At 41.2% G+C, this 26,877-nt stretch overlaps 1 protein-coding gene across 1 annotated transcript in view; it reads right to left on the bottom strand.

Annotated features, from left to right (window-relative positions):
- LOC144466600 (uncharacterized) overlaps nucleotides 1–26,218 on the bottom strand; it is an 88,829-nt gene extending 62,611 nt beyond the window's left edge. Inside the window, exons 1-3 of the mRNA XM_078174151.1 lie at nucleotides 26,118–26,218; nucleotides 25,732–26,014; nucleotides 25,249–25,550 (exon numbers count right to left, since the gene is read on the bottom strand). Of these exons, the coding sequence (XP_078030277.1) occupies nucleotides 25,249–25,550; nucleotides 25,732–26,014; nucleotides 26,118–26,203 (671 nt within the window). The 5' untranslated portion in view covers nucleotides 26,204–26,218. The remainder of the gene's footprint in view (nucleotides 1–25,248; nucleotides 25,551–25,731; nucleotides 26,015–26,117) is intronic.
- Nucleotides 26,219–26,877: the final 659 nt, after the last annotated feature.

Here is a 26,877-nt window from a genome sequence, read left to right as displayed (position 1 = left end):
AAACATGCGCGATATTATCGGCATGTCATCGGTATCAAAATCAAAATCAGCCAACATGCTGTTTCTTGTTTTGCACAATGAATGAATATAACATACATTTAAAAGTATTGTATTTCGTGTCTCCATCTTCTGGTGGGCCATGACGATAAGAGTATGCATGCATAATATGATAATTTCACTACAGAAGAGACTTGATCATCGCTAAAATTAGGTAGAGAAAAAAGTGGATATATCAATACTGATTATCACTCAAATGAGTTGTTACATATTGTCATATCGGATATTGGCAAAAATCCAATATTTTGCATTCCTATCTGAAATGTATGAAAGGTCAACTTAGTAAATAATTGTTTAATTGTATTAAAGGGGCTAAACATTTTTATCTGGTAACGGCAGAATAGACTTTTATATGCATGCAATTGAAAACAAAGTTGTTATATCATAGATTAAACAGAGCCTATTGTCTTTAGTCTTAAGTTATTTTTTTCTTTGTTATGGGACTGCAGAACACCAGATATATTTCAGTAAAAAAATTGCTGATGCATTAAGAGAAAGTTTTTGATAAGCTGAAAAGTTATTTGAATGTAATTAGCTGGCTTTTCTGACCATTGTGCACGGTCTCCAGAGCTCAGATGCTGCAATCTATTGCAAGTCCGAAATTGATAATTCTGTGTCTGTATACCCGACTTAATGCATCTCAGAGCATCTGCTCAGGAAAACATGGTCATCTGCAGCAAACTGATGTTTGTATGACAAGTCTCTGAGCTTCATAACCATCTTCAGAGGAGTCTTCATCACTTGCCCCAGTGGAATTAGCAAAAAATTAGCTTATTAAGTATTATTGAGATTAGAGCAACTATCAGAAAAAAAAGAGCCTTCTGTGTCTTCTTTAAAACAACCCCAGCCAACTGGTCTTTGCTGAACATCATCTGTAGCCTTCTGTTTTTGTACATAATCCTGTTTCCTACATGCGAGCAGGTGCCTTGGTAACTCTATTTCTATAAACAGATATCTGCATATGTATGCAGAATCTTTGGGTAACGGGACAACATTTGGTATAAGAGGTGTTCTTTGTTTCCATTTGTAGATCGTTTGTGGTCTAAGTAGAATTGACCAATCACGTTTGAGTGGCAGGTAAATGATCCTTGTGGAGAGGTGGAACACACTTACTGAAATTCAGTCCTTATATTAGCTTTAGCTTTGTTAGCTTTATTCATTCATTTTTCTAATCATCTGCATCTATATGCAGATATCTGATTTTAGAGATCAGCCAAATTGACTAGCGCACAGAAGAGGAAGCCTTGGCGCAGATATCCAGGGAAATATAGGCTATCGCACAAATTGGAAAAGCTTCAAATTGAGCGAAACAGGTGTGTGTGTGTATATGTATATATATATATATATATATATATTTATATATATATATACATACAGTACAGGCCAAAAGTTTGGACACACCTTCTCATTCAATGCGTTTTCTTTATTTTCATGACTATTTACATTGTAGATTCTCACTGAAGGCATCAAAACTATGAATGAACACATGTGGAGTTATGTACTTAACAAAAAAAGGTGAAATAACTGAAAACATGTTTTATATTCTAGTTTCTTCAAAATAGCCACCCTTTGCTCTGATTACTGCTTTGCACACTCTTGGCATTCTCTCCATGAGCTTCACGAGGTAGTCACCTGAAATGGTTTTCCAACAGTCTTGAAGGAGTTCCCAGAGGTGTTTAGCACTTGTTGGCCCCTTTGCCTTCACTCTGCGGTCCAGCTCACCCCAAACCATCTCGATTGGGTTCAGGTCCGGTGACTGTGGAGGCCAGGTCATCTGCCGCAGCACTCCATCACTCTCCTTCTTGGTCAAATAGCCCTTACACAGCCTGGAGGTGTGTTTGGGGTCATTGTCCTGTTGAAAAATAAATGATGGTCCAACTAAACGCAAACCGGATGGGATGGCATGTCGCTGCAGGATGCTGTGGTAGCCATGCTGGTTCAGTGTGCCTTCAATTTTGAATAAATCCCCAACAGTGTCACCAGCAAAACACCCCCACACCATCACACCTCCTCCTCCATGCTTCACAGTGGGAAGCAGGCATGTGGAATCCATCCGTTCATCTTTTCTGCGTCTCACAAAGACATTTTTCTTTAGTTAGCTGATTGGTTCTTGCCATAATATGAATTTTAACAGTTGTCCAATAGGGCTGTCGGCTGTGTATTAACCTGACTTCTGCACAACACAACTGATGGTCCCAACCCCATTGATAAAGCAAGAAATTCCACTAATTAACCCTGATAAGGCACACCTGTGAAGTGGAAACCATTTCAGGTGACTACCTCTTGAAGCTCATGGAGAGAATGCCAAGAGTGTGCAAAGCAGTAATCAGAGCAAAGGGTGGCTATTTTGAAGAAACTAGAATATAAAACATGTTTTCAGTTATTTCACCTTTTTTTGTTAAGTACATAACTCCACATGTGTTCATTCATAGTTTTGATGCCTTCAGTGAGAATCTACAATGTAAATAGTCATGAAAATAAAGAAAACGCATTGAATGAGAAGGTGTGTCCAAACTTTTGGCCTGTACTGTATATATATATAATGTGTGTATATGTATGTATATATATGTGTGTGTGTGTCTGTGTGTGCATAAGCAACAAAAGTCACTCCCACTGACCTCAGTTTCTATAATAACCTTATCTGAAAACCACGTTTTCCATGTAAACTCCAAATGTATTTTCAGTGTAGCCTGAACTCTTGTGAGTTTATTCAAAGCTTTACTGATTAGTCAGCCTCTCCTCATAGAAAGGTTTGTATGATGTCCTACGAAAATGCACGCACAACTGTTCATACAATATCCTACAAATTAGCACCCCATGAATGACTTTGCGTCCTTAAAGTAAAGTTATGTAATTAATGTAAAGTTATGAATCTGTGTGCATGACTTTTCAGAAGGAAAACATATGAATGGCTTATAAGAACAACCTGGATTAGTACATGGCATATAGCTGCCTGCCTAGAAACCTCCACCACCATCCCCATCCCCAAATAACCAATATCATTGTTGCGTAAATGCCTTGATATTTATTTATGATGTCAAAGGATGCATGTACTCTGTGATGGGAAATTCAGAAATTGTCATGTCCTCCACCTCTGTATAGCCTACAGTGTTTCTCTTTCTCTGTGTTTCTGTCTGTGACTGCCTAAATGGAAGCAGGTGTCCCAGAGCCATAGCTTCACCAGCTGCATCCCATCCTGCAATCAAGACTCCTACGAAGACCCTTCCACATCAACCTTGCCAGATTGTAGGTACCCACTTAGTCAGTCTGTATTTCAGCCTTTCTTGCTACGCATTAGCTTGTCGACTGTTGGCCCAGCCTAATTCTGCTCCTCCTCTCACTGCCGTTCTGTCTGCTCTGCTTCCCTCCCTGTTTCCATTCTGTCGGTCTTGCCTTCCTGCCCCGGATCCCCACTCAGCTCAGCTACTCTCTTGATTCCCTTTTGGACCAGCAGGCTCAGTATCCCCCTTCTCTGGACACCCTGTTCAGCTCAGCAGCGGCTACCCTCTGCTCAGCAAGATTCCTGGCTCATATCCATTCCCTTATTCCCTTCAATAAACAACCTTCACTTACTCAAACTCCAGTCTCCTGCCTCTCTGTGGCTCTCACTTGGGTACACTGGCTCAGCCCTAGCAGAAATAATAAGATCAATATTGAATAACAGACTTTAACTTGTGGTAAATCCATCTGGGCACTATTCTTTTCAAAGGGTAGTTGATAGCCAATTAATTAATTAATTTTCAATTTTGAAGGTTACTACTGAGTTCTTGACTTGTGTACAGTCACTGTAATACTTCAAACAAAACACAATCAATTTCTTTATAAGTTAAAGATTTATTAGCTACTACGGAATCTACACACTCAAAGTAAATAAGCAGTTAATGGAATTCCTATAAATCATTCCCATACAAATTCTGATGGAATACTGTGCTTCAGTAATCAAGAACTCTGCTTGGATCTTTTCAACCATGATAACATGGAAACACGGTAATTACGGTAATCCTGATCTCTATGCTACACAATGCTATACAATAATATACAGCTTACAATTCATTCTAGCAACACTGGCTGCCTTTTCTATCTTGCATCATTTAGACGTACCAAAATCATTGGCAATGCAGAATAACAGCTTTCCAAATGAATTCATGATAAAGTGGTGAAAACACACCTAATTGCCATTCCTTGTGCTTTTCTCTGTAAACCAAGAGCACCATCTAGTGGGCTCAGAAAATTAAATTATTCATTCGGCTCAATTTGGCCATCACTACTAAAATCCTGCAATAATATTAAATAAACATGATTGATTTTGTTGAAACATAAAGATGAGAAAAAAGACTGACTTAAGACAGGATTTTTTGACCACCTTATACCAAACAATCAAGATCACGGGCGTATGCCACAACCCTAGCAATATAATAATAAACTTTATTTATATAGCACTTTTCTTAACAGTGTTACAAAGTGCTTAACATGAAGAGATAAAACCTAATAAGGTAGTTAAAAAAACCCAAAAACCATCCATATCCTCCCATCAACTCTTTCTATCTAACTACATCCGTTGCTCTAAATGTCTAATAATGACCCAGATGGGTTTACATTGGAGTTGGTTAAAAGCTTGGAAAATCTTAAACAGATGCTAAAGGGTGCATTGTGAGTTGGAATCTGATGCCATGGGCTACTAACCAGGGTGCTTTTTTGATGCCTTTGGAGTGAGACCACGCTGTAATGGACGCTGTAGTGAAAGTGTTTTGTCATCCACATGGATTTTTAGCCACTCTGTGCGTGCATCCAGTGACTAAGGATTTGGATGTGAACTAAATGCCCAACTGTTTGACTGTTTGTATGATATTACTTTTCAATTTTTTAATATAGTTTATTCCTTGTGAGCCAAAGTGGACTATATTTGTATTTGGTCGATAAATCTTTAATTCAGAGTATTGAAAACAGTGAGGTCATTGTTTTGAGTCTGGTAAATGATACTTTTGTCCCACAGGTGAAGGTTGTAGAATTGGATTGAGGATAAATAATCCCATAATTCTCAGAACAGAGTCTGAGATTATCTGACTACAACCAAACCAGATGAAATGATTTGGGCAGAAGATACAGTGAAGGAGTTTGTGGAGCACACTGAGCATGCTGGATTTCGTTTTTTTGAAAGGTACAGGATTTCAGAGCCCATAACGCCAATGTGCAATTTAGAATTTTGTCCTTCATATCCATGTAAGATACACACGCATGTGATGGACTGATGGATGTTCAAGGACACTCTATGGACAGTGTGTGTTGCTGCAGACATGAACTCTGTGACCTCCTAGTTGTGATAAATCAACTCTACCAAAACATCCTGTAGAGTCTCTGGCTACTGGATTACTTTGAATATGTAACATATCTTGAGAGGCACAGAGAGAGATTACACTCAGTTATTTATGAGGATCCATTGGCAGGAAAACATAGCAGAGAACTGTATGTGCTGTAAATTCTGTATTAGGTTGAACCAACGGACCTGTATGCTGCCATAACATCCTCACAGCTGTTTTGTTTACAGGACTCGAGTTACATAACTGGAAAACTTTGCTCAGGACTGTCTCTAAGAGTATAAATATTATGTAAGTTAAAAGTGAAAATCCTCCTTATAAAGCATTTAACTGATTTTGTTTACATGGACTTCAAAAGGGACTCCTCCAGTATACCCAATGCCCCGAAGGATGAATTCACTCAGCAAATTTTTGCTTGTCAGCTACAGCGGTAAACCAAGATAGCAACATGAGAGGAAGATCAAGCCTGAGATTGGATAGTTTAGAGAAATTCATGAATTCATTAATTGTGGGAGGGTTCATCTAGAAGATTGTGACTGAAATACTTATTCTGTCAGCTGTGGACCAATCAAGGGTTATTGTCATTTCCTAGTGGGTGTTGGGCTCTGCCGGGTTGTCCCTTGTCACAAATTCCATCTGGATGGGATCTCCAAGTGTTCCAAGTGTGGCCAAGGGGAAAAGAGTGTTCAGTTTGTGGGCCTCAGAATAGCCTCTCTGCTCTTTGCAGATGATGTGGTTCCAAATGGCTCCATCTGACAGTGATTCTCAGCATGCACTGCAGCATTTTAAAAGTACTTCACTCCAAAAATGATCATTGGTATATCAATTAACCACTGCACGTTTCGTTGAATACTGTGAAGAAAACTTTGTTTTTCCAAAGTGAACAGAGAATTCATAAAGGGTGAACGTTCTTCATAAATTGAAGTAAAGAGGGACTGTGTTTTACAACAGCAAAACACCTGTTTACCAACTCTCACACCACTTGTGCAGAATAATCCAATTCAGTTTATCCAGTTGTATGCTTAGTACTTCCCAAACCCATGCATTTTTGCTAAAACCCAACAATATAAAACACCTCCACCTATCAGTATTGTGCCCTGATCATGCCTGAACATGCACTTGCATATTAGCTCAGCCTCAGCAGAGTTCAAATTCTTATGCATGCCCAGCATGCTACTCTGCCATGCATGAAACATGTTTGTACTGACATTTTTTAAATTGTAATGTTTTAGTCAAAATGCATGTCTTTGGAAAGTACTGAGCGTATGACTGGGTAAATGAGACTTGGATTAAAGCTCAGACATACTTTTCACACTGAACATCCGTGGACACACAGACATGCACGTGGTTCTATTCATAGTAGAATTGATGGTCTGTGTCAGCCCCCTGGCAGTAAACAGGAGGGCTGCAGGGTGATCTAACCATCCCCCTGATGCCGACATCGTGTGAAACTGAAACGAGAAAGCTGCTACTGGGTCTAGAGTGAATATCTGTGAACTATCCAAATTAAAACGAACTTCACCGCAGTGCAGTAGCTGCTGCTGGCTTGACAGCAGTGTTTTGGATTGTACTGAAGTGTGCAACAAGAGATTGGAGCAGTCGGTGCACTTGCTATTAATACAGTTGGCACAGTCACAAAAAATGCGCATGGACTTTCACATAGGGCCCATGTGAACCTTGCAGACATAGGTGGATGACGACATTTACATCCCACAGACCAAAATGGACACTCGCAGACAAGCAAACTATGAATTGGTCTTTAGGGTACGGTCACACATGAGCAAAATTAACATTAGAAAATATTCATCTCCCTTTTACGTCTACTCATTGTGAGCAGAGCGGCAAATTAAAAGTTTGCTTCTGGTGGCAAAGCTAATACATATCTTAACATCTTGTAGAGTTCAAATTGTTGAACTTTGACCAGCAATGTTGCAGCCCCAACTAATAGAAAAGTAGCATGTGTGAAGGAGACATTGACTGTTACTGTAACTAACCAGCTGCTAATGTATGATACTGTATGATATCAAGGCAACTCAGTTCACCCGCTCACCTGCCAGCATATATACTCCAACCCTCAGACTGGTTTCTTGTTGCTGACCTTGCCAACCTCTGACTCTCCTGCTCTACCGGCCTCCTGGTAAACTCTTCAGCCTTCTGTCCCCAACCACAAGCTTTGGTTCTGCATTCTTGGTGTCTGGTTGCCTGTTCCCCTCGGAAGTGTGGACATTTTTCCTGTCAACTCTAAAAGTAGTTTTACCTGCTCAGCTACCTGTGTTTTCCTGTGCTGTGAATTTCCTTGCTGTGTGGCTGCATACTCCACCCTTGTGTGTGCACTATGGGAATTGTTTGGTGTGAATGTGTATCCAGCGGATGCCAGTGATTATCCTGCTCTCTGTTTTGAGTTCTGTAACCTGTGCCTTGGAAGGCCTCAGGCTGAAAAGTTGCATTTTTTCTATTTCACCTGCCTGCTCATTTTGTGTTCTGCAAAGCGATGTATTGAAGTTTATCAAAAACTGTCCTTTTTGTCAGTGGTGCTGTTTTTCGGTCCTTACCACAGCTGTTACAGTTAACGTGCTCCCCTATGACTTCAACAGAAGAATGTTGAAGAATGAAACCTTTTTTTGGATCATTGGTTCACTGTGAAGGCAATGCAGAATAACAGCTTTCCAAATGAATTCATGATAAAACAGTGAATAATTGGTATAGGCCTAAAAATGGTCATTATGCAGGTGGAGTATTCCTTTAAGTGTGTGAAGTATTCAGGATGAGAGTCAGCACCTCCAAGTCTAAAGCCATGGTTTCTCTGCCAGAAAACCATGTATTGTTCTCTCTGGGTTGGCGCTGCCCCAAGCTGGCCAACAAAGCTATATAGTATGAAATTAACTGCAAGAAGTTCTGTTTTCTCTCCTAATGGGGGCCACCCCAGCCATGCAGCCAGACTGACTGAATAAGAAGAGGAAGGCATACTTTATCAATCCCTCTAGGGGACATTCAGTTTTCCACTCTGTTGTTCTACACACACACACACACACACACACACACACACACACACACACAGGCCTGAAATACACATGCAAAACAGGACCTGCATGCATTGTTGTATAGGGAGATGTCAGAGCGAGGGGGGCTGAATCACAAGATGATGCCCTGAGCAGTTGGGGGTTTGTTGCTCAATGGGCATCTCTATTGTGCCCAGGAGGGACCTGTCTGGCTGCCAGTCCACCCTCTTGTACTTGATCCAGCCCTCAGGTTCCCAAGCCACCTCTTTCTTCCTGATTCTGCAGCAATCTACAGAATGAAGTTAGTGGATGTAGGATGGGAACAGAGGACAGCATCCTAAAAGCAATAAAACTATGGGTGCATGAGTGGCTTGATGCGTAGCCAATCAAATGCCCACTTAAAGCCCCTACAAGAAACTTTCATTTTGAGTTGATTTTGGCGACCCTATGGACAAAAGCGGTAGTGTTTTGCCGGAATGAAGCCTACATTTGAGATGAGGATGAGGTGTTCCAGCCCCGCGGCCCCTGCTCTCCTCGTCCCCACTGGTGCGGGGTGAATCTGTGCAACCTGCGGCCTCTGTATGTGGCTCCTCCTGCCAGGATTGGGCTGGTAAATGCTAGATCGCTAGCGAACAAAACGTTTATCCTGAAGGATTTCCTGACTGAGTGCCGTAAATTGTTTCGTCCTGGAAGCGACCTGGGGCGGACCCGGTTACAGTTTCCTAAAGGTATGGATATACACTATATAGAAATAGCTTATCTACACACCGATGGTCTCATTTGCTGTTGTAGGTCACGTACAGACATCAGCAGAAACGAGAGACTTTTGCACATATCCAGTTAAAAGTTCCTTGTAGCGGCTTTAAGGGAGGTTGTCCCTCTATTCCTTGTGTTATTAGTCATTGTAGTTAACGTTAGAGAAGCAGGAATTTTAGCCATTCTACTCCATTCTTTTAAGAAATAAATTATTACATAGGTCTAATTTCTACATTATCAAAACAAGGGGGACACATTGCGGTACTTTAAGTTCTGTCTTAACTTCTTCCTGTTTGCATCTAGCCATACTACAGTCACCCTAGGGCACATCTTGAGGTGAGAGATAAATCAACAGAAATCAACAAAAACAATGTTTAGGGTTAAGATTAATTTACTTTTTAAATAAAATAAAAATACTGAAGGCGGGCACATAAAAAATATTGCACACTTTAAAGATTTAAAAAAATTGTCAAAGAAACAACCAAGAACTATGCTAACTCTACATTTACGTATTGTGATGTAAGCATGGGCGTTTCCAGCCACCTCTCTGTCAGCTCTGCTAAATTTGTTGTAAAGCTCTTATGTCCACTTTGCAAGTGCTAGTGGTGCTTTTTGTGGCTGACTTGATGATGGTGGCTTGGGGCCATGAATCATTCCGCTGGATGAGGAAATCAACTCACCAGTCTATGGGCTCTCCTTCTGCCAACTTCTAGCTAAGTTAGCTAACTAGCCAGGTCGAGGTTTGCAAATGTACACATCAGTAAACCTTGAGGAAAAGATGGAGAAGATGGCACCAGCTGAACTAGCATCCTGCTACCCATTTTACCGGCTTTAAAAAAATAAACTGGACGATGTTTCACCCAAACTTGGCTAAATTCTGGACAGCATCATTCAACCAGGAGGCTATTTTTCTAAAAGCCAATCTGACAGAGCAGAGGACTCTGGCGAGAGAGGAGAGGAGGCATTTGCTTTATGGTGAATAAGGACTGGTGTGATGCTGGAAATGTGAAGTCCTGTCCTGTTCCTGCTGTGGATCACTGCATCCTTTCAGAGGGGGATGTAGAGTCACTGCCCTTGTTAAGGAGGGGTGACCATACAGCTGTCTTGTTGGGGTCAGGATGTGTTGTCAATTAAATCATTCCACAACCAGAAACCATGGATTACCAGGACCATCCAGAAACATGAACAATTATAAAGCAGCAGCTAACAATGTAACAAGACGCAAAAGGGGTTGTACATTGTATAACTCCATGTGACAAATAAAATAAATGATTGATTGATGTTACCATGCCTACCATATCCACCATCTTGGTTAAGCGTGTTAGCATGCTAACATTTGTTAATCAGAACTAAACACAAAATACAGTTTTGGCTGCTAGGATAACTTAAAACAATTTTTAAAAAAAGGTTAGATGAAAGAGGAAGATTTACTTTGCATTTACATAACACTCTTCAATAATAAACTGTAGGATGTGTCATTTATTAAGGAATCAAAAAAATTGAGAAAGCATTATTGAAAAAAGTCTGCTAAAAAAGTAAAATAGCTGTCAGATAGCACAGCCCTATTTAAAGGTGAGGAGTGTGTGCTGTGTTATTGCAGTCGATAGTGAACAGCAGGGGAGGAAAGGCCTGCTGGTGGAAAAGGGGCAAAGATCAGTAAAAATCTATAAACTGATATGTCTACACATTCCAAGAGGTCAAAGTCTAAAAGCACATTTAGCCTTGTCATAGTATTTGTGCAATGCAGGAAAATCAAAAGAAAATTGCCAACAACTCTGATATAGCTGAGATCTTGGAACACACTGACATCACTAAAAAGAAGGGAGACAGGTCAAAAACATGAGCATTCAGACAGACAGATCGTAAACAGACAGGTGAGATAAACTTATTAGATAGAGAAAACAGAGGCTTTGACCTACTGTTGGCCTGTGCAGGAATGAAAACTGAAACAAGACTTCTGACTTTGACCCACCAGGACAAAATTACGGGTACTCCCCCACCTATAGAGTCCATGTCACACACAGATATTTGATTTCATAAGTCCACTATTATAATATGTAGAACAATGCATGAAATAGAAACCCCTGTACAATGTCATATAACTATAAAATAAACTGAACAAAAACTTTACAGCAAAACCTTTGTTTTAGCTCCCGTTTTTCACAGGTTAGGTTTAAGAGCTAAGACTTTTTATGCACACAAATATATTTCAAAATTTTGGTTGCAAATTTGTTGAAATCCATGTTAGTGAGCACTTTGCCTTTTCCAAGATAATCCATCCACCCAATAGGTGTGGCATATCAAGATGCTGATTAAACAGCATCTTTACCACACAGGTGTGCCTTGGGAGGGTCACAATAAAAGGCCACAGTGTGCAGGTTGATCACACATAGCAATGCCACAGCTGTCACAAGTTTTGAGGAAGCTTGCCATTGGTATGCTGACTGCAGAAATGTCCACCAGTAGCTGTCGCTCATGAACTGTCATGACTGTTCATTTCACTACCATAAGCTGTCTCCAGTGTTGTTTCCATTCATTTTTTAGCACATCCAACTGGCATAACAGTAAATGTTGGTTACAGTGACAAACCACTGTAAGGTCAAGACCCTGGTGAGGGCAATAAGCATACAGATGAGCTTTCTTTAGACGGTTTCTGCACAAATTCTTTGGTTGTGAAAACCTATTGCATGTCGCAGTCAGCATGCCAATGCACGCTCCCTCAAAACTCATGGCATCTGTGTCAGTGTTGTGTGATCAAACTGCACCTTTTAGAGTATCCTTTTATTGTGACTCCCCCCCCAAGGCAGTAATGATGCTGTTTAATCCGCATCTTGATATGCCACACCTGTCAGGTGGATGGATTATCTTGGAGAAGGAACCGTGCTTACAAACACAGATTTTAACTAATTTGTGACTATGAGTCTATTGAGTACATAAAAAAATAACTTAAACCTGTGAAAAATGGGGGCATAACTGTACTGGTGAAGTTTTGAGATGGAGTGGATATCAGAAACTGTAACACAATCCCCAAACTACCATCATCATCCAAGGTAGTCTCAAGACACCTGATTAATAAAGGTAATTGGTTTGCTGCATTCTGATTTATTGTACCAGTATTTGTATTTTTCCTTTTAACTTTAATTTTCTCTATACAAGTGTAAGTTAACAGTACAGTAGAGCAATAAATACAGCAGCAATAAAATTAAGCTAATTCTAATAGCTTTTCTACATACACAGAATTCTTCTATAATGAAGTTGTAAAGGTCTCAGCTAATCAAACAGAAACAATGCTTTGAATACCGATGAGTTAGCAAATTAGAATTTCTGATGACACCAGAGCAGAAAAAATAATACCCTGCAAACTGAAACCAGATTTTAAGCCTTTGGTCTTCCGCAGAACATTGATTGGTGTTTTCACTGGACTCAGTGGTCCTAAAACTGCTCCACCTCTCTGGCTCCACATGCAGCATTGAATGAATGGATACCTTGATCTGATCTCAAAGATCTGTACCAGGGCTAATCGGGGCATTTTTTAACTGATTGGGATCAGATTTATTGAGCTTATAGAGACATATCTGATCCTTTGTTTTATGTCAGCTGTCACATAGGTGTTCACTTGAGAAGGGTTCATGTACAGCAGTGCAGCAATGGGTGCAGTGTCTTCAGCTCTCCATCCCTCCTCCGCTCCTCACCTCCTCACCTGCCTGCAAAACACCACACAGCCATAACTGACAGCTTGCTTACTTACTTACTTACCTGCTTGGCTTGCTTATGGTGTCTCACCACAGTCGCAGGAGAGACAGACATTAATGGAGAGCAGGACAACCACGCTTACTCACTACAAGTGCAACAAAAGCCCTGTGAGCAAAAAAATAAGGGTAATCAGTTATTAGGAGGACAAAAATGAGCACTCAGTGGAACACAGTTAATTCAGGTAACTCAGGAAGAGACTACACCAAAGCAACAAACACTGGAGAGTAAAGGGACAGAAATTCCCTCGAGACAATGACAAGGCCAAAAAGATTAAGAGGGTTCTTTATTTTACATTGTTATTTTGTAAAGAAAAAAAAAGAAAAAAAAAAAAACAGGAACACCTTGGATGCAGGATAATTAGCTTAAAGGAGTCTTGATACAAAATCTAAAACCACAAGTTAGGTAAAATATTAAGTCCTACACTGAGGAGTGCCCAGGGGTGCCACCACCTATTTACTTGAGGTGCAACACAGCAATACTCACTGCAAAATGGTGCAATCTACTGGTGTCACAGTGCTCTTACTCATAAAGTGTAGGAACCTCACCATAGGTGCCTAGCCTTCCAACAAGATGGCACTCTGCTACACTGAAAGAAAGAACCTATACAAAAAGAATTACAAACAAATAAACAACGCAATTGGTTTAATGATAACAGCAAAAGGTACAATTTCAGCAAATCAACTATAAGGCTCATTAAAACAAAGTCAGGTAAGGGCAATAAATAAAAATAAAACAGCACAAAACAGAACCAAACAGCAAAACAGCAGCAGGTTAACCTACAAAAGGGAAAACAAAATTAACAGGGTTCACCATGCTCAATGTAAAATGCTGGTGTTGGAAGCCCACTCACCACCTCTGATAAGGGGCATTAACACAGGATCACTCATGGGCATGACAACAGGATTTCATGTATTGTGCTCAGATAACTGACGAGATCAAAGCTGTTAAAAACAAAAAGCAAGCAACTGAGTGTACACGGTTAAAAGAGCTGACTTGTCCATGGGAAGGTTAACTAGATATCTATTACAAACCACCAGCCACCAAGGGCCTTATCTGGCACCAATTAGGGGTGTGGTTGGAGGAGAATGCAGGCCTGGGGCTGCATTCACTATCACTATGCCTACACTGTATTGAAGAGCACCCCATCACAGATACATAATAGGGTCATTCAAGATGAGCACAATGCATGCCAGTTAGTTTTGTGTGCGACTTCATCCTGACTTGCTCTGACATTATACAAAAGTGGACAGCCTTAATTTTGTGAGAACAAGGCGGCCACAGATTTTAGAGCCAGGCGCTGCAGTTGCTCTTTTTTGTTTGTCTGATTTAAAAGCTTATCCTGCTTACAGAATAGATGCTGTGTTAATGATGGTGAAGTTTATTAGTCAGAGACTAAATACATTCATCATAAAATATACAGTGTATTGTATATTAACATTGGACATTTTAATTATCAAAGTATTTAGCATCACAGAGATTTTTGGTCAGCGAGATGTGAGAATGCTTTTTTTCCCCTGCATGGTTATTCATTTAAACCATTCTGACTCTCAGCTTGTGTTTTTTGACCTGTTGGGGCAGCAGTAGCTTAGTCCATAGAGACTTGGGTTGGGAACCAGAGGGTTGCTTGCTCAAGTCCCTGTCCGAACCAAATATTGAGCATGGACTGGTAGTTGGAGAGGTGCCAGTTCACTTCCTGCACACTGCAGAGGTTCCCCCTGAGCAAGGCACCAAATCCCCAACTGCTCGGGGCGCCTGTCTATGGGCAGCCCCTTTCCTCTAACATGTCTCCATTTAATGCATGTATGGGTCCTGTTTGTACACGTGTGTGTATTTTGGGCTTGTGTGTATATGACAACAGAGTGAAAAAAATTACATTTCCCTCAGGGATTAATAAAGTATATCCTCTTCTTAACCTTCTTCTGATAGAACTATTAAAGGGCCAGTGTGTAAAATGGGTTGAAAACAGTGACATCAGTGGTCAAATTCTAGATTGCAGGGCTCACTCGCTCACCCCTCCGGTCGGGTAAATGACGGTGGCCTCGTAGGGACAAAAAGCCTTGCACACAAGTTTTTCAGGAGTAGGTCTATCTAGCGACGAGGTGAATATTTATTTAGAAATCTAAACCATGGTACGATATTGTAATGAATCCCTCACGAGCAGGAGACCAGAGGAGCGTTCGGGAAAAAGGCCCGTTTATTTGAGCACTCCAGAAACTCCGGTAACACTCCAGGGGGTAAAAGACTCCGTCCCAAACTCTGACTCTTCTAGCATAACAGACACACTTCATAACTTTACACACATACTCGTTTACCATACAGAGTGGGGACCCCCCCCTCTCTCTGCTCTATCTCCAGCCCGCACACTGACTGACAGCGTAGCCGGTAAACAGAGCTCAGCTGTTTATTTAGCCTAGCGATATCTCCGGACTATAGTAGCTGCAATGGACGACTCTGAACGCGATTTTGAAGAGTTTCTTGTAGCGGACACAGACCCAGAGCCATACCTGTTTGAGCCGGAGTACACAGATGAGGAACTCCATGTGTTTGATGCTGAGCGGGCGAGAAGAAAGACTGAATGCACAGAATGGGATTTGGTGCTACCATCGTTGGGATATATCATCAGGAGGAAAAGCGCCGCAGAGAGTGCATTACAAGGAGTGAAGTTGTGTCTTCTTTTCCTCGCAGATGATGGTTCGGGTTCATTCTCTCCTGTTGCGTGGTAAGTGTGGTCCATTCGCAAACTTTATAACTAAAAAAACTTTTCACTACTCTCTATCGACGAACTACTAACACTCTCTGCTGTTTCCTCCTCCTTCTTCCTTCCTTCCGCTGTCTTCGTTGGTTCATTTATACACGCGAAACGCGTTCTCTGGCTGGCTGGATTGTCCGCTCGGTCTACCTTACATACATGGCGGCACAAGATGGCGACCACTCTAAAGCAAGGCCCTTGCTACATATATATATATATATATATATATATATATATATATATATATATATATATACAGTACAGGCCAAAAGTTTGGACACACCTTCTCATTCAATGCGTTTTCTTTATTTTCATGACTATTTACATTGTAGATTCTCACTGAAGGCATCAAAACTATGAATGAACACATGTGGAGTTATGTACTTAACAAAAAAAGGTGAAATAACTGAAAACATGTTTTATATTCTAGTTTCTTCAAAATAGCCACCCTTTGCTCTGATTACTGCTTTGCACACTCTTGGCATTCTCTCCATGAGCTTCAAGAGGTAGTCACCTGAAATGGTTTTCCAACAGTCTTGAAGGAGTTCCCAGAGGTGTTTAGCACTTGTTGGCCCCTTTGCCTTCACTCTGCGGTCCAGCTCACCCCAAACCATCTCGACTGGGTTCAGGTCCGGTGACTGTGGAGGCCAGGTCATCTGCCGCAGCACTCCATCACTCTCCTTCTTGGTCAAATAGCCCTTACACAGCCTGGAGGTGTGTTTGGGGTCATTGTCCTGTTGAAAAATAAATGATCGTCCAACTAAACGCAAACCGGATGGGATGGCATGTCGCTGCAGGATGCTGTGGTAGCCATGCTGGTTCAGTGTGCCTTCAATTTTGAATAAATCCCCAACAGTGTCACCAGCAAAACACCCCCACACCATCACACCTCCTCCTCCATGCTTCACAGTGGGAACCAGGCATGTGGAATCCATCCGTTCATCTTTTCTGCGTCTCACAAAGACATTTTTCTTTAGTTAGCTGATTGGTTCTTGCCATAATATGAATTTTAACAGTTGTCCAATAGGGCTGTCGGCTGTGTATTAACCTGACTTCTGCACAACACAACTGATGGTCCCAACCCCATTGATAAAGCAAGAAATTCCACTAATTAACCCTGATAAGGCACACCTGTGAAGTGGAAACCATTTCAGGTGACTACCTCTTGAAGCTCATGGAGAGAATGCCAAGAGTGTGCAAAGCAGTAATCAGAGCAAAGGGTGGCTATTTTGAAGAAACTAGAATATAAAACATGTTTTCAGTTATTTCACCTTTTTTTGTTAAGTACATAACTCCACATGTGTTCATTCATAGTTTTGATGCCTTCAGTGAGAATCTACAATGTAAATAGTCATGAAAATAAAGAAAACGCATTGAATGAGAAGGTGTGTCCAAACTTTTGGCCTGTACTGTATATAAGCATAATTATAAGGCTACGAAAACCAAATGAATTTTATTTTATAGCGATTATACACTTATATAAACATATTAATGGGTAGAATATTCAGATTCAGATTTGACAATAAACCATGCCAAATATTACACACTGGCCCTTTCAAAGTAATGTAGCATTCTCAGACCTTAGAAATGATCCATCTGAAGTTGTAGTTTTCTTTTAATGCCACAAAATACACAATCACAGAAATGCATATTGGGGTCAGCTTAGTGGAGAAAATGTATGCCCTAATGTTACTTCTATTGTCATCCACAACAGCTGTAGGAAACACTCTTAGGCATACAGTGCTGTACTGCATATTACACACAGTGGTGTAATACACACAAGCTGGAAAAAAAGGTGGAATTGTAGCAGCTAAATCTGGAAACAAATGATACAACTTTTCCTGACAGTATCAGTGCTATTCTGAGAGCATTGCCACTAAGAGTGCCAAATATGTAAAGTTTCCCCTCAGGGTAACTCTACAGAAACGCTCCCTGAATCACCAAACTGAAAAGGAGAGCATTATCACACTATGAAATGTCACTGCACTGCAGCAACCCTATTATAGTATGAAATATTTTGTGTGCAGAGGAAAATAGTGGTGTCAAGGTGGTGAGGAAAGGTCCACAGTAAACTTTATGTCAGTCCAGCCATGAATTATCTTATGTACAAAACATGATTTGACGTCGGGTTTGGTGTGAGAAGGCTCATGTAGTGTCTGTGGTGAGCAACATGGAAGCCATTTCTGTTCTCCTTCTACACCTCAGACTTCAGATACAAATCTAAGTTCTGACACCTGTAGAAGCTCTCCGACAACTCTGCCATGATGGGCCTCATCAGCAAAAGGAAGAAGGCTGAGTATAGGGGTGTAGTGCTGAGTGATGTGAGCTGATGTACTACTTACAGCTTTACACTGGCAAAACGAAGGAGTTGATGGTGGACTTCAGCAGGTGGAAAGCACCCCCCCAAACCATTTTCCAACCAGGGAGTGGATGTGGACACTGCGCAGGATTTCAAGTATGCCTACCTGGGAGTGCACCTGCAGCCTGTTTAGACCTGGTATTAACAAGCATTTTGCTGATCTGAACACAAGTGGACAGAGCAAGACATATTGCTGTTCACACCTATGCCTATCATGCATCTCCAGCTGACCACTTGTGCTTTGATTACGTCACTGCCCCGCAACACAGTTATTATATCCAGAATTTTGAAAGCTGCTCTGTGGCATACTTGCTACTCTTGATACTAGTTGTGTCAGTAAAGCTGGAGATATCGCTGTTAGCAGAATTCAACACATCTCCTTCCACAGGGCAAAACAATGAACAACCTCATCCAACTCCACATAAAATGGGTACGTTATAGAGCATTAGCACACTGTCACTAAAACAACCACCATGTCTTGCACTAAAGATGATGTCCTTGTCAGGGATGCATCAGGATGGCGCTAGCATTTATACTACAAAAGATACATGGTCGAATGTGTCTTAGACCCCTTGCGCAAGTGGTTTGGGTAATCGGATCACAGTACATCTTGGTTGCTGTTTACATCTGTACTTAACACTGTCCATTTGTCATCAGATCACCTGAGACACATGTTAATACCAGGTCTAAACATTCTACCTTTAAATTAACATAAATTCAGTCATACACATTTATGACACAACTTTTACAATACATCCCAGGCTAGATCTCTGTTCATCCAACAGACGTTTTCTCTTGTCCCCGGAACAGTGGACGCCATTACTCTTAAGCCCTGCTTTTTAACCTGCACAAAATTAGTATGACACAATAGTATAACATCTTCCACTGCCATTGCTGAATGTCATCTTATTTGCTGATAGGCCGATAGCAATGAACAAGGCAAACATTGGCCGATACCAGTGTGAGGCCGATAAATTGCTGCATCCCTAGTCAGTGTTCACCAAAATCTTTTTTAGTCACACACTGACTATACCAAATTCCAGCAGTTATGTTTGAACACTCTTTTCCACATACTTCATTAGTCTGAGTCTGTTTCTCCTGGTTTGTTCTGAGTCCCTTGGTTTCAATAACGAGGTATCTAACTGTACAGTTACAGCCTACAGTGTTACTCCTATATTCCCCTTCCTGTTTCAACAGGACAGTGCATCTGTGTGCAAAACCAGTTCCATGAAAACAATGTTTTTCCCAATTTTTTCCCCAGAACTTGATTGCCTTGCACAGAGCCCTGACCTGACCCGTCACAGACTTAAACCATGTGATTGGAGGCTGTTATAGCAGCAGATTAATACACATATGAGTGTATTGTTTGGGTGTCCAATGTAATTTTGACCATATAATGTATCTCACCCTGTCTGTGTAAGACGTACACATCACCATACTAAAAGCAGGATTTTACAGTATGATAACTTAATTGATACAAGTTTTCATCAAAGCCAGATGCATTAAGATGTGAACAAACATTTTTGTGCTTATTAAAGATGCTAATCAGGTAGGATGAGTCTCCATCTGTATTCTAACCATGACAACCAACCAGAAAAGAATCAGACTGGAAAACAGAGGGAGTATTGTAGTTAGTATTTTCAGCTCCAGATGAGAATGGTATGCTTTAAACACACAGTGCTTACACACGCTCTCCTCATGGTACAGTTCCTTCCATTGAGACAGTAGAATGGTCTTGGTGAAGTGTGGCTACACTGTGCAGACATGTGGAAACAGCGGCTCCACACACACTGTACCCAGCAGCACACACACACACACACACATTCTTAAATGGCTGCCAGCTGATATAAATATCCTGCTGAAATATGTATGTGACCATTCTGAATAACATAAGCCTAATGTATTGTTAGTCCTAGTGTGCTGCTAAAAGTTTCATATAAAAAGGACCAAAGACGGATGAAGTGGCATCTGTCAAGGCAGCTTAAATCTTTCTGTGTTCCTGAAATGTGTTAACTCCTAAATTGCAAAGTGTTTACCGACCGTTGTGTCTCTGTGTTCTGTGTGCAGAGAAAGACAGTTAAGACAAGAATATGACATTTCTTATCTCATTTTTTTAAAAACCAAATGCAGACATGTTCTGGAAGCCTAGTGGTTCAGTAAGATGCACACCATGTACGCCAAAGTCTCTTTCTTTTTCACCACATCTGCACCCCATCAAATATGTTGTAATGTGTTTTGTTAATGTTGAGGAAGTCACACTTACCTTAGTCTCGCTCACCAGACCTTTCTCAAGAAAAGAAAGGTCTGGCTGGGCCGACTCTCACTTTAAGATTGGAGAAAAAAACGCCCCGGCTGCTTGTATTTCTTTCAGCCAATCACAATTGTTCTTGGCGGTGCCACAGCAACGGTGCGCTTGCAAAAATATTGCCGGGGGGAAACAGGCTTTGGTGTAACACGCCCACAAAAATATCACCTACAGGACGCGAACCATGGCAGAAAAATGGCTACATCCCCGCAAGATCAAACACCGCAAAAGTTACTAAAGGACGTGTTGAAAACGGTTGAAAACTGCTACACAACCGGAGGTGGTAGGGCGGGACTTCAGCGGGTGGCTCGTTCTGCCCAATGAGAGGCTGATCTTTGCAGCAAACTTCCGCCCACTCAGACTACACTTACCTTAGCTGTCTACACATACTTACTGTAAGCATCAGTGGCAAATTTATCAGCTGTTTGGGTACCAGCTGACCAGTAAAGTATGTCCAATGAAATTCATACAGATGTACACCCTGGCCATTATGACCTGACACTTCTCACTAGTGCTAATACACTTGTACCAATTCACTTTGTTGGCACAGCAACAAGGTTTTTGGTGTTGTATGTTAATTAAGATCTAATGTTCATGTAAAGTAATTAAGTGACAACCTCTGGGGCTGGGAAATGAAGTCAATGTGGCCGTGCCAAAAACAGCAGCTCCTCTAATGGCCACTTGAGGCTGGCTCGTGAAGCGAGTCAATCCTCATCAGTGTTTGGCAGTAACACGCTACAGTAATAATTACTTTTTCCACTAATAAGTAGTGCAACTAATTACTATTAAAATTCCTGTAGTAATAAAAAAAAAACAAAAAAACAAACAACTCATTACAACGTTACTTTTGTTATCACATCACTACTGACTTGAAATAGCCTACATCATCACATCAGCTGACTTATTTTAGTAATCGTTGCAGTTTGGAAGATGTTAAGTGGCTGGAAATATTCCAATTGCTTTGATTTTGTCGGGAGGAAAGATGACAAGAACACCGTTTCTGCAGATACAGGTCCTAAAACTCTTTCAACTGTGAATAACATGTACTCAAACGTTCAGTCTGAAACACCTACTATGACAGACAGCACAACAACGTGAAGCTGAAGGAAATACACCCCACCAAAAGTGAGCCCTCCTCTGCTGCAGAGGTTGGCTGTAGCTAGTGATGGCCTTGTGAAGCCTTATGAAGCCTCATGAAGCATTTTCTTTATTTTCTGAGCCCACTAGATGGCACTTTATATATGTTCATTGTTTTACAGTGATAATGTTTTGGTTACTTGCGGATTGTTAGTCAGTTTGGTGACAGAAACTGTTTGAAATGTCCTGAGCTATAATTTTATCAGGCATTTGCTTCAAAATAAAAAATATTTTCTATCACCATGGTAGAACTGCTATTATCAGATGTCAGTAGGAGGATGGGAGCTGATTTAAATTCACTTACACTGACTAAAATGCTCCAGTGTACAGGCTCTGGCTGCTCTCTGAAGAAGAAGGGCAGTCAATATCACCTATTCAAAGCACAGCACAAAAACAAGAGACAGGAAGTGGACCCTGTAAGGAGGACACTAATGTATTCTCTGCTGTCTCTCTCTTAAGTGTGTTTGTTAAAAGTCTGTATGAAGAGTGCAGTGTGAAGAGGAACAGAAAAATCTCTCAACTGGAGCAGTAAATGAAGTATGACCAGCGTGAAGATGGTTGTGTCGTTATCCTCAACATAAGGTCACAGCAGTCTCTCCGTCTTTCTTTGTGTGAGGAGAGTTGGTGTTCATTGAATATACCCTGGAAGCAGAGCTGGCTCTTCAGCAGCTCAGGGTTAGACCCATGTTCAGCGGCATGTAACGAAATTCATTAGCTTTCTGCCATCCTTCAAATTAGGTCCATCACCTAGAGCTCACATATGGAGGTGTGTATAATAAATGGCATATACACAGTATGTGCTGAGCATGCCAGAAGAGAGACTGGCAGCACTCTTCTGCAAATTCTATAACCCTGTTTCACTTAACATGATCTCACTGCTAACTCGTCAAATATGGCAGCTTTGTCAGTGGCCCTTCAAACTACTAAACTCTTAGGTACCCCTCTAGCCCATGGGAACACATTGGTGCTGCATAGTAAATATGTGCATGAGCTTAGATGAGACGGCTGCCAACTGCAGACCCCTGTTTGAAACCAAGAAATGACAAAACTGGTTTTATTTTTTATGAGCACATCTGCAAAAAAGCAGCTATCTTTTCCCAGCCATAACCAAGTGTTTTTTGTGCTTAAACATTACATCACATTAACCACAGCATTGATGAAACTTAAAGAACATATCCACTACATAATAAGGTACAAATGTTATATCTGTGGTTTGCATTAACACAGGGCCAGCTTAAGGCATAGGCGATATAGGTGGTCGCCTAGGGTGCCACATTGTCTGGTGGGCGCTGGGGAAAAAAATGAAAATAAAATAAAAAATAATAATAATAATAAAAATTCGCCAGTGGGCGCCCATCCTATTTTTTTTCCGGAGGTAACAAATAAACAAATACAGAAAAAAAGATAGAAAGGGAGAAAGCAAGCAAGCAAGAAAGAAAGAAATACACTTTGCACCCCTGTTCCTCAAAATTTTTCATCTGACCTGCCCCTGCACCTGTATGTGTGCACTGAGAGTGGGGTCTGTGTCAAAATCTGGTCAAGATGGGCAGATATTTACATTTTACCTGCATTTCATAATAATGAAAAGGTCCAAGCCTTCAGGTGCGGGAGAGGAGGAAAAGAAAGTCCAATATAGAGGTATGTCGTCTGTCTTATATTATCTTTAACCCTATGGGCCCCAATGACGCATAGTGCGTCCAAATTCACACCTGTTCTTCTCTATAGATTTTCTCCGCGACCGTGGAGACCGTAGCTTTCCAACAAGACCAAGCACTTGTCGGTAGTCCAGTGTTTTCACAGCGAAAAAAAATGATAAAGTTACACTAAAATGATGTATAACAGAGCTTTCATACAGCTTTGCACACACATTACTGTTAGATGGATTACTCGCGATTGCTCCCACAGAAATGACACACATATGACTTGAAAGTGCAGGACCAGAGCTTTCCAGTGATACCACACACATCATTGTGCTGTCATCCCATCACGCTATAAATACAGATCAAATGTTTACAAAATAAAAACCTGACGAATTTCTTTACAATCCATTATACAGATCTTGTTATCAGTCACTTCATAGAGTGAGGAATATCGTATCTTACCACGTCTTAGGCTTGCGTGTGTTCTCCCTGTCTATCCACATTTGTAGTCCAGCTTTCAAGATGCAAATATCTCCATATTGTCCAGTTGACACTCCATCAAACTTTGTATGACAAGTGCACTTCACCTTTGCGCACACAGACAACTGAGGCCTAATTATGCATGCTGACAGGGCCGTAGTCACCATATGCCAATGCCCAATTTTTTTTTTTACTGCAAACAAAGTGGCAAATATTATCTTCATTGCACTTGGTTGACTATTTTTCTATTATCTTAGATGGAATTTCTTGCAATAATGAAAAAATGCTGCCAATCATGTCCGTCTGGCACAAACCACATGTTTTGGACAGCTGTGAAGTGACAGAATGTCCCACCATCATGGTTCTTATATTACCAGATTCTAGAGAGTCTCCCCTCTTCATATATGGCAGAATATGTCAACTTCCAACTTGCTATGGTGAGATACATGTAAAAATGTAAAAATTTAGTCACACAGATTTGTTTTTTTCATTGATATAAAAATTAATATAAAATACAGGCACACAGAAGGACATGGAATGATGGCAAATCTGGATTGTCCAGATTGTCCTGGAAAAAAACAAGATATAGCATGTGTATGTAGCCTTTACAATGACTGTGATATGAGCTTAAAAGTAAAGGCAGTATCCCAAATACCCCAAAAAAGGCCTAGGACCCATAGGGTTAAAATGCCGTTCTGTGTGTAACGTCATTAGATGTTTCATTTGTTGCAGCTAGCTAAGTAGCAATAAAGCTAATGCTACATAATAATGCTACAATAGCTGTTGGACTCAGATAATGTTACAGATTGAAGGATATGAGACTTAAATATAAGCCAATAGCTAGCTATCTGGATAACTGCTCCTTCTTGTGCTGAAATTTCGCTGACAAATATCAGTGATAATGGCTAACACGAACTTATCCACAAAAACAGATTTCTGCACTGGCTTGCACCAGAGATGTGAGCGCCACTTGGCATCGTAGCACATTGTAGTAAGCTCAATTGATATTGAAGAGTTTAGCTATATATCACATTTTTCACGTCACTATATCACCGTGTAGACTAATCTGATGTTAGTTAAGTCTATAAACACAATGATTGAACAAACGTTACTATTTCTGTGTGCACATTTTGTAATTCATAACATGGTTATCGTAGATTAGCTGGGCTAATCATTAGCTGTTAACGTTAACGTTAGCCGTTAGCAGTGTCTGTAATAACCATAGACTGTATAAAAATAAGGTAATAACTCAATAAACTGTCCATGAATAAAATATTTTTTCCAGCGGATATCTTAGTTACAACATGATTGAGTTAGCAAAGCAGTTTTGTGTTGCTATGTGTGGTATTTATTCAGTTATGGGAAACCACAATGTCTAGAAAGCAGCAGTGGCTGCAGCTGACAGGGGCAGTTAGCAAAGGTAACATCAGGACGTCATCTGTTAAAAGCCTCCCGTTGTCGGATACGACATGAAACTACTCCAGTTAGCTCAATCATGTTGTAACTAAGACATCCGCTGGAAAAAAAAAAAAATTTCACATTGACGAGACAGCGTTTTGGGTGGAGCGGTCGCTATGGACACGGAGCTTGCGGTTTCTGTAGGTACACAATTCCTGGGGACACCTGACTGTCTCAGCCACGCCCCCTCCATTGTGATTGGCTCAAGCGCAACATCGTTCTAACCCTAACCCAACAAACCTGATTACCTCTGTGTCATCCATCTGGTCTGGTTGAACAACGATGTTGTAGAGTGTGTCCACGAATGCTATGAGATGGGCAGTGTTGTATGGGCCAAGGGTGGCATGGTGATGGAGGACGCCATGGTGGTTGATGGCAGCACACATTGTTACGTTCCCTCCACGCTGGCCAGGGACCTCAATGACAGCACGCTGGCCGATTACATTTCTGCCCCGGCGCCTTCTCTTTGCAAGGTTGAACCCTGCTTCATCAATGAATATAAATTCATGCAGGTCTGCTGCTGCATCTAGGTCAAGATATCTCTGAAACAGACAACAAGACAATATTACAGTATATACCATACACTAAGAGTGTTCAACAGAGTAAAGGCTATTGTGAAACATTGTAAAAAAAAAAAAAAAAAAAAAAAAGGACAACATTGGAGTACAATACAGTAGTCTGTCAGTGCTGATAGGACACAGTTGTGGAATGTATAGGACTTACTTGCACATAGTCATGGTGAATCTCCTTGATTCTGGCAGAGTTCCTCTCAAAAGGAACCCTGTATACCTGCTTCATCCTCATGGAGTTGCGTTGGAGAACACGGTCCACTGTGGATAAACTCACTGTTGCTGTATTTTGGAATATGTGTTGGTCTGCAATGACTGCATCTCGGATTTGTCGGAGGGTTATGACATTGTTTGCCAGCACCATGTTGACTGCTGCAGTCTCCTCCTCATCTGTGAGGAGTCTTCCTCTCCCATCACGGTGTGGTAATCTTGCAGTTCTGCAAAAGATACAAATAGATACAAATACAGCAAGGTCCTTACAACACTCACTGAATACTGTATTGATATGCAGTACTACAGCAAGGCGAGTAGGTTTCTTACCTATGCTCATTTCTGAAAGTCCGAATTATTGAGGCAACCGAGAAGCGACTCAAGTTGGGTTGGACTTTCTGGCCAGCCTCCCTCATGGGCAAACCATGGTTGACCACATGATCAATGATAGTGGTCCTAATCTCATCAGAAATTATGGTTCTCCTTTCTCCTCCTCGTCCTCTTCCTCCTTGTCGTCATTGTCTTCCTCCACCTCCTCCTCCTTGTCCTTGTCCTCCTTGTCCTCTTCTTCCACCTCCTCCTCCACCTTGTCCTCTTCCTCCACCTCCTCCTCCTTGTCCTCTTCCTCCTTGTCCTCTTCCTCCACCTCCTCCTCCTCCTTGTCCTCTCCCACCTCCTCTTACTCTCACTTCTCCTCGTCCTCTTCCTCCACCTCCTCCTCCTCCTCCTCCTTGTCCTCTTCCTCCACCTCCTCCTCCTCCTCCTCCTCCTCCTCCTCCTCCTCCTCCTCCTCCACCTCCTTTTACTCTCACTCCTCTGCCTTGCTACTCACCTCTCTCTTCAATGTTGCCACCATCCATTGTTCTCCAAACAAACCAGGAGCCCATCTGTGACCCTTTTATGACAAATTGCTGATTGCTAATTGCACAACAGCCTTTGGAGTTTAGAAATGTGATTGGCAGTGTGTTATGTGTGAACAGCAAGAGAAGGAATTCAGGAAGAGTGTGCAAGATATAGGGAATTGTGTGTAGTGTTGTGAAAAATGTGTGGTATGGAATGGGAACATGTGTCTCAAGCAGAGATTGTGCTT

The sequence above is a fragment of the Epinephelus lanceolatus genome, chromosome 13, assembly GCF_041903045.1.
Source record: "Epinephelus lanceolatus isolate andai-2023 chromosome 13, ASM4190304v1, whole genome shotgun sequence".
Taxonomy (NCBI): Eukaryota; Metazoa; Chordata; class Actinopteri; order Perciformes; family Serranidae; genus Epinephelus; species Epinephelus lanceolatus.
Note: the sequence above shows the minus strand (reverse complement) of the source record. Positions and strands in the feature narration are given on the sequence as shown.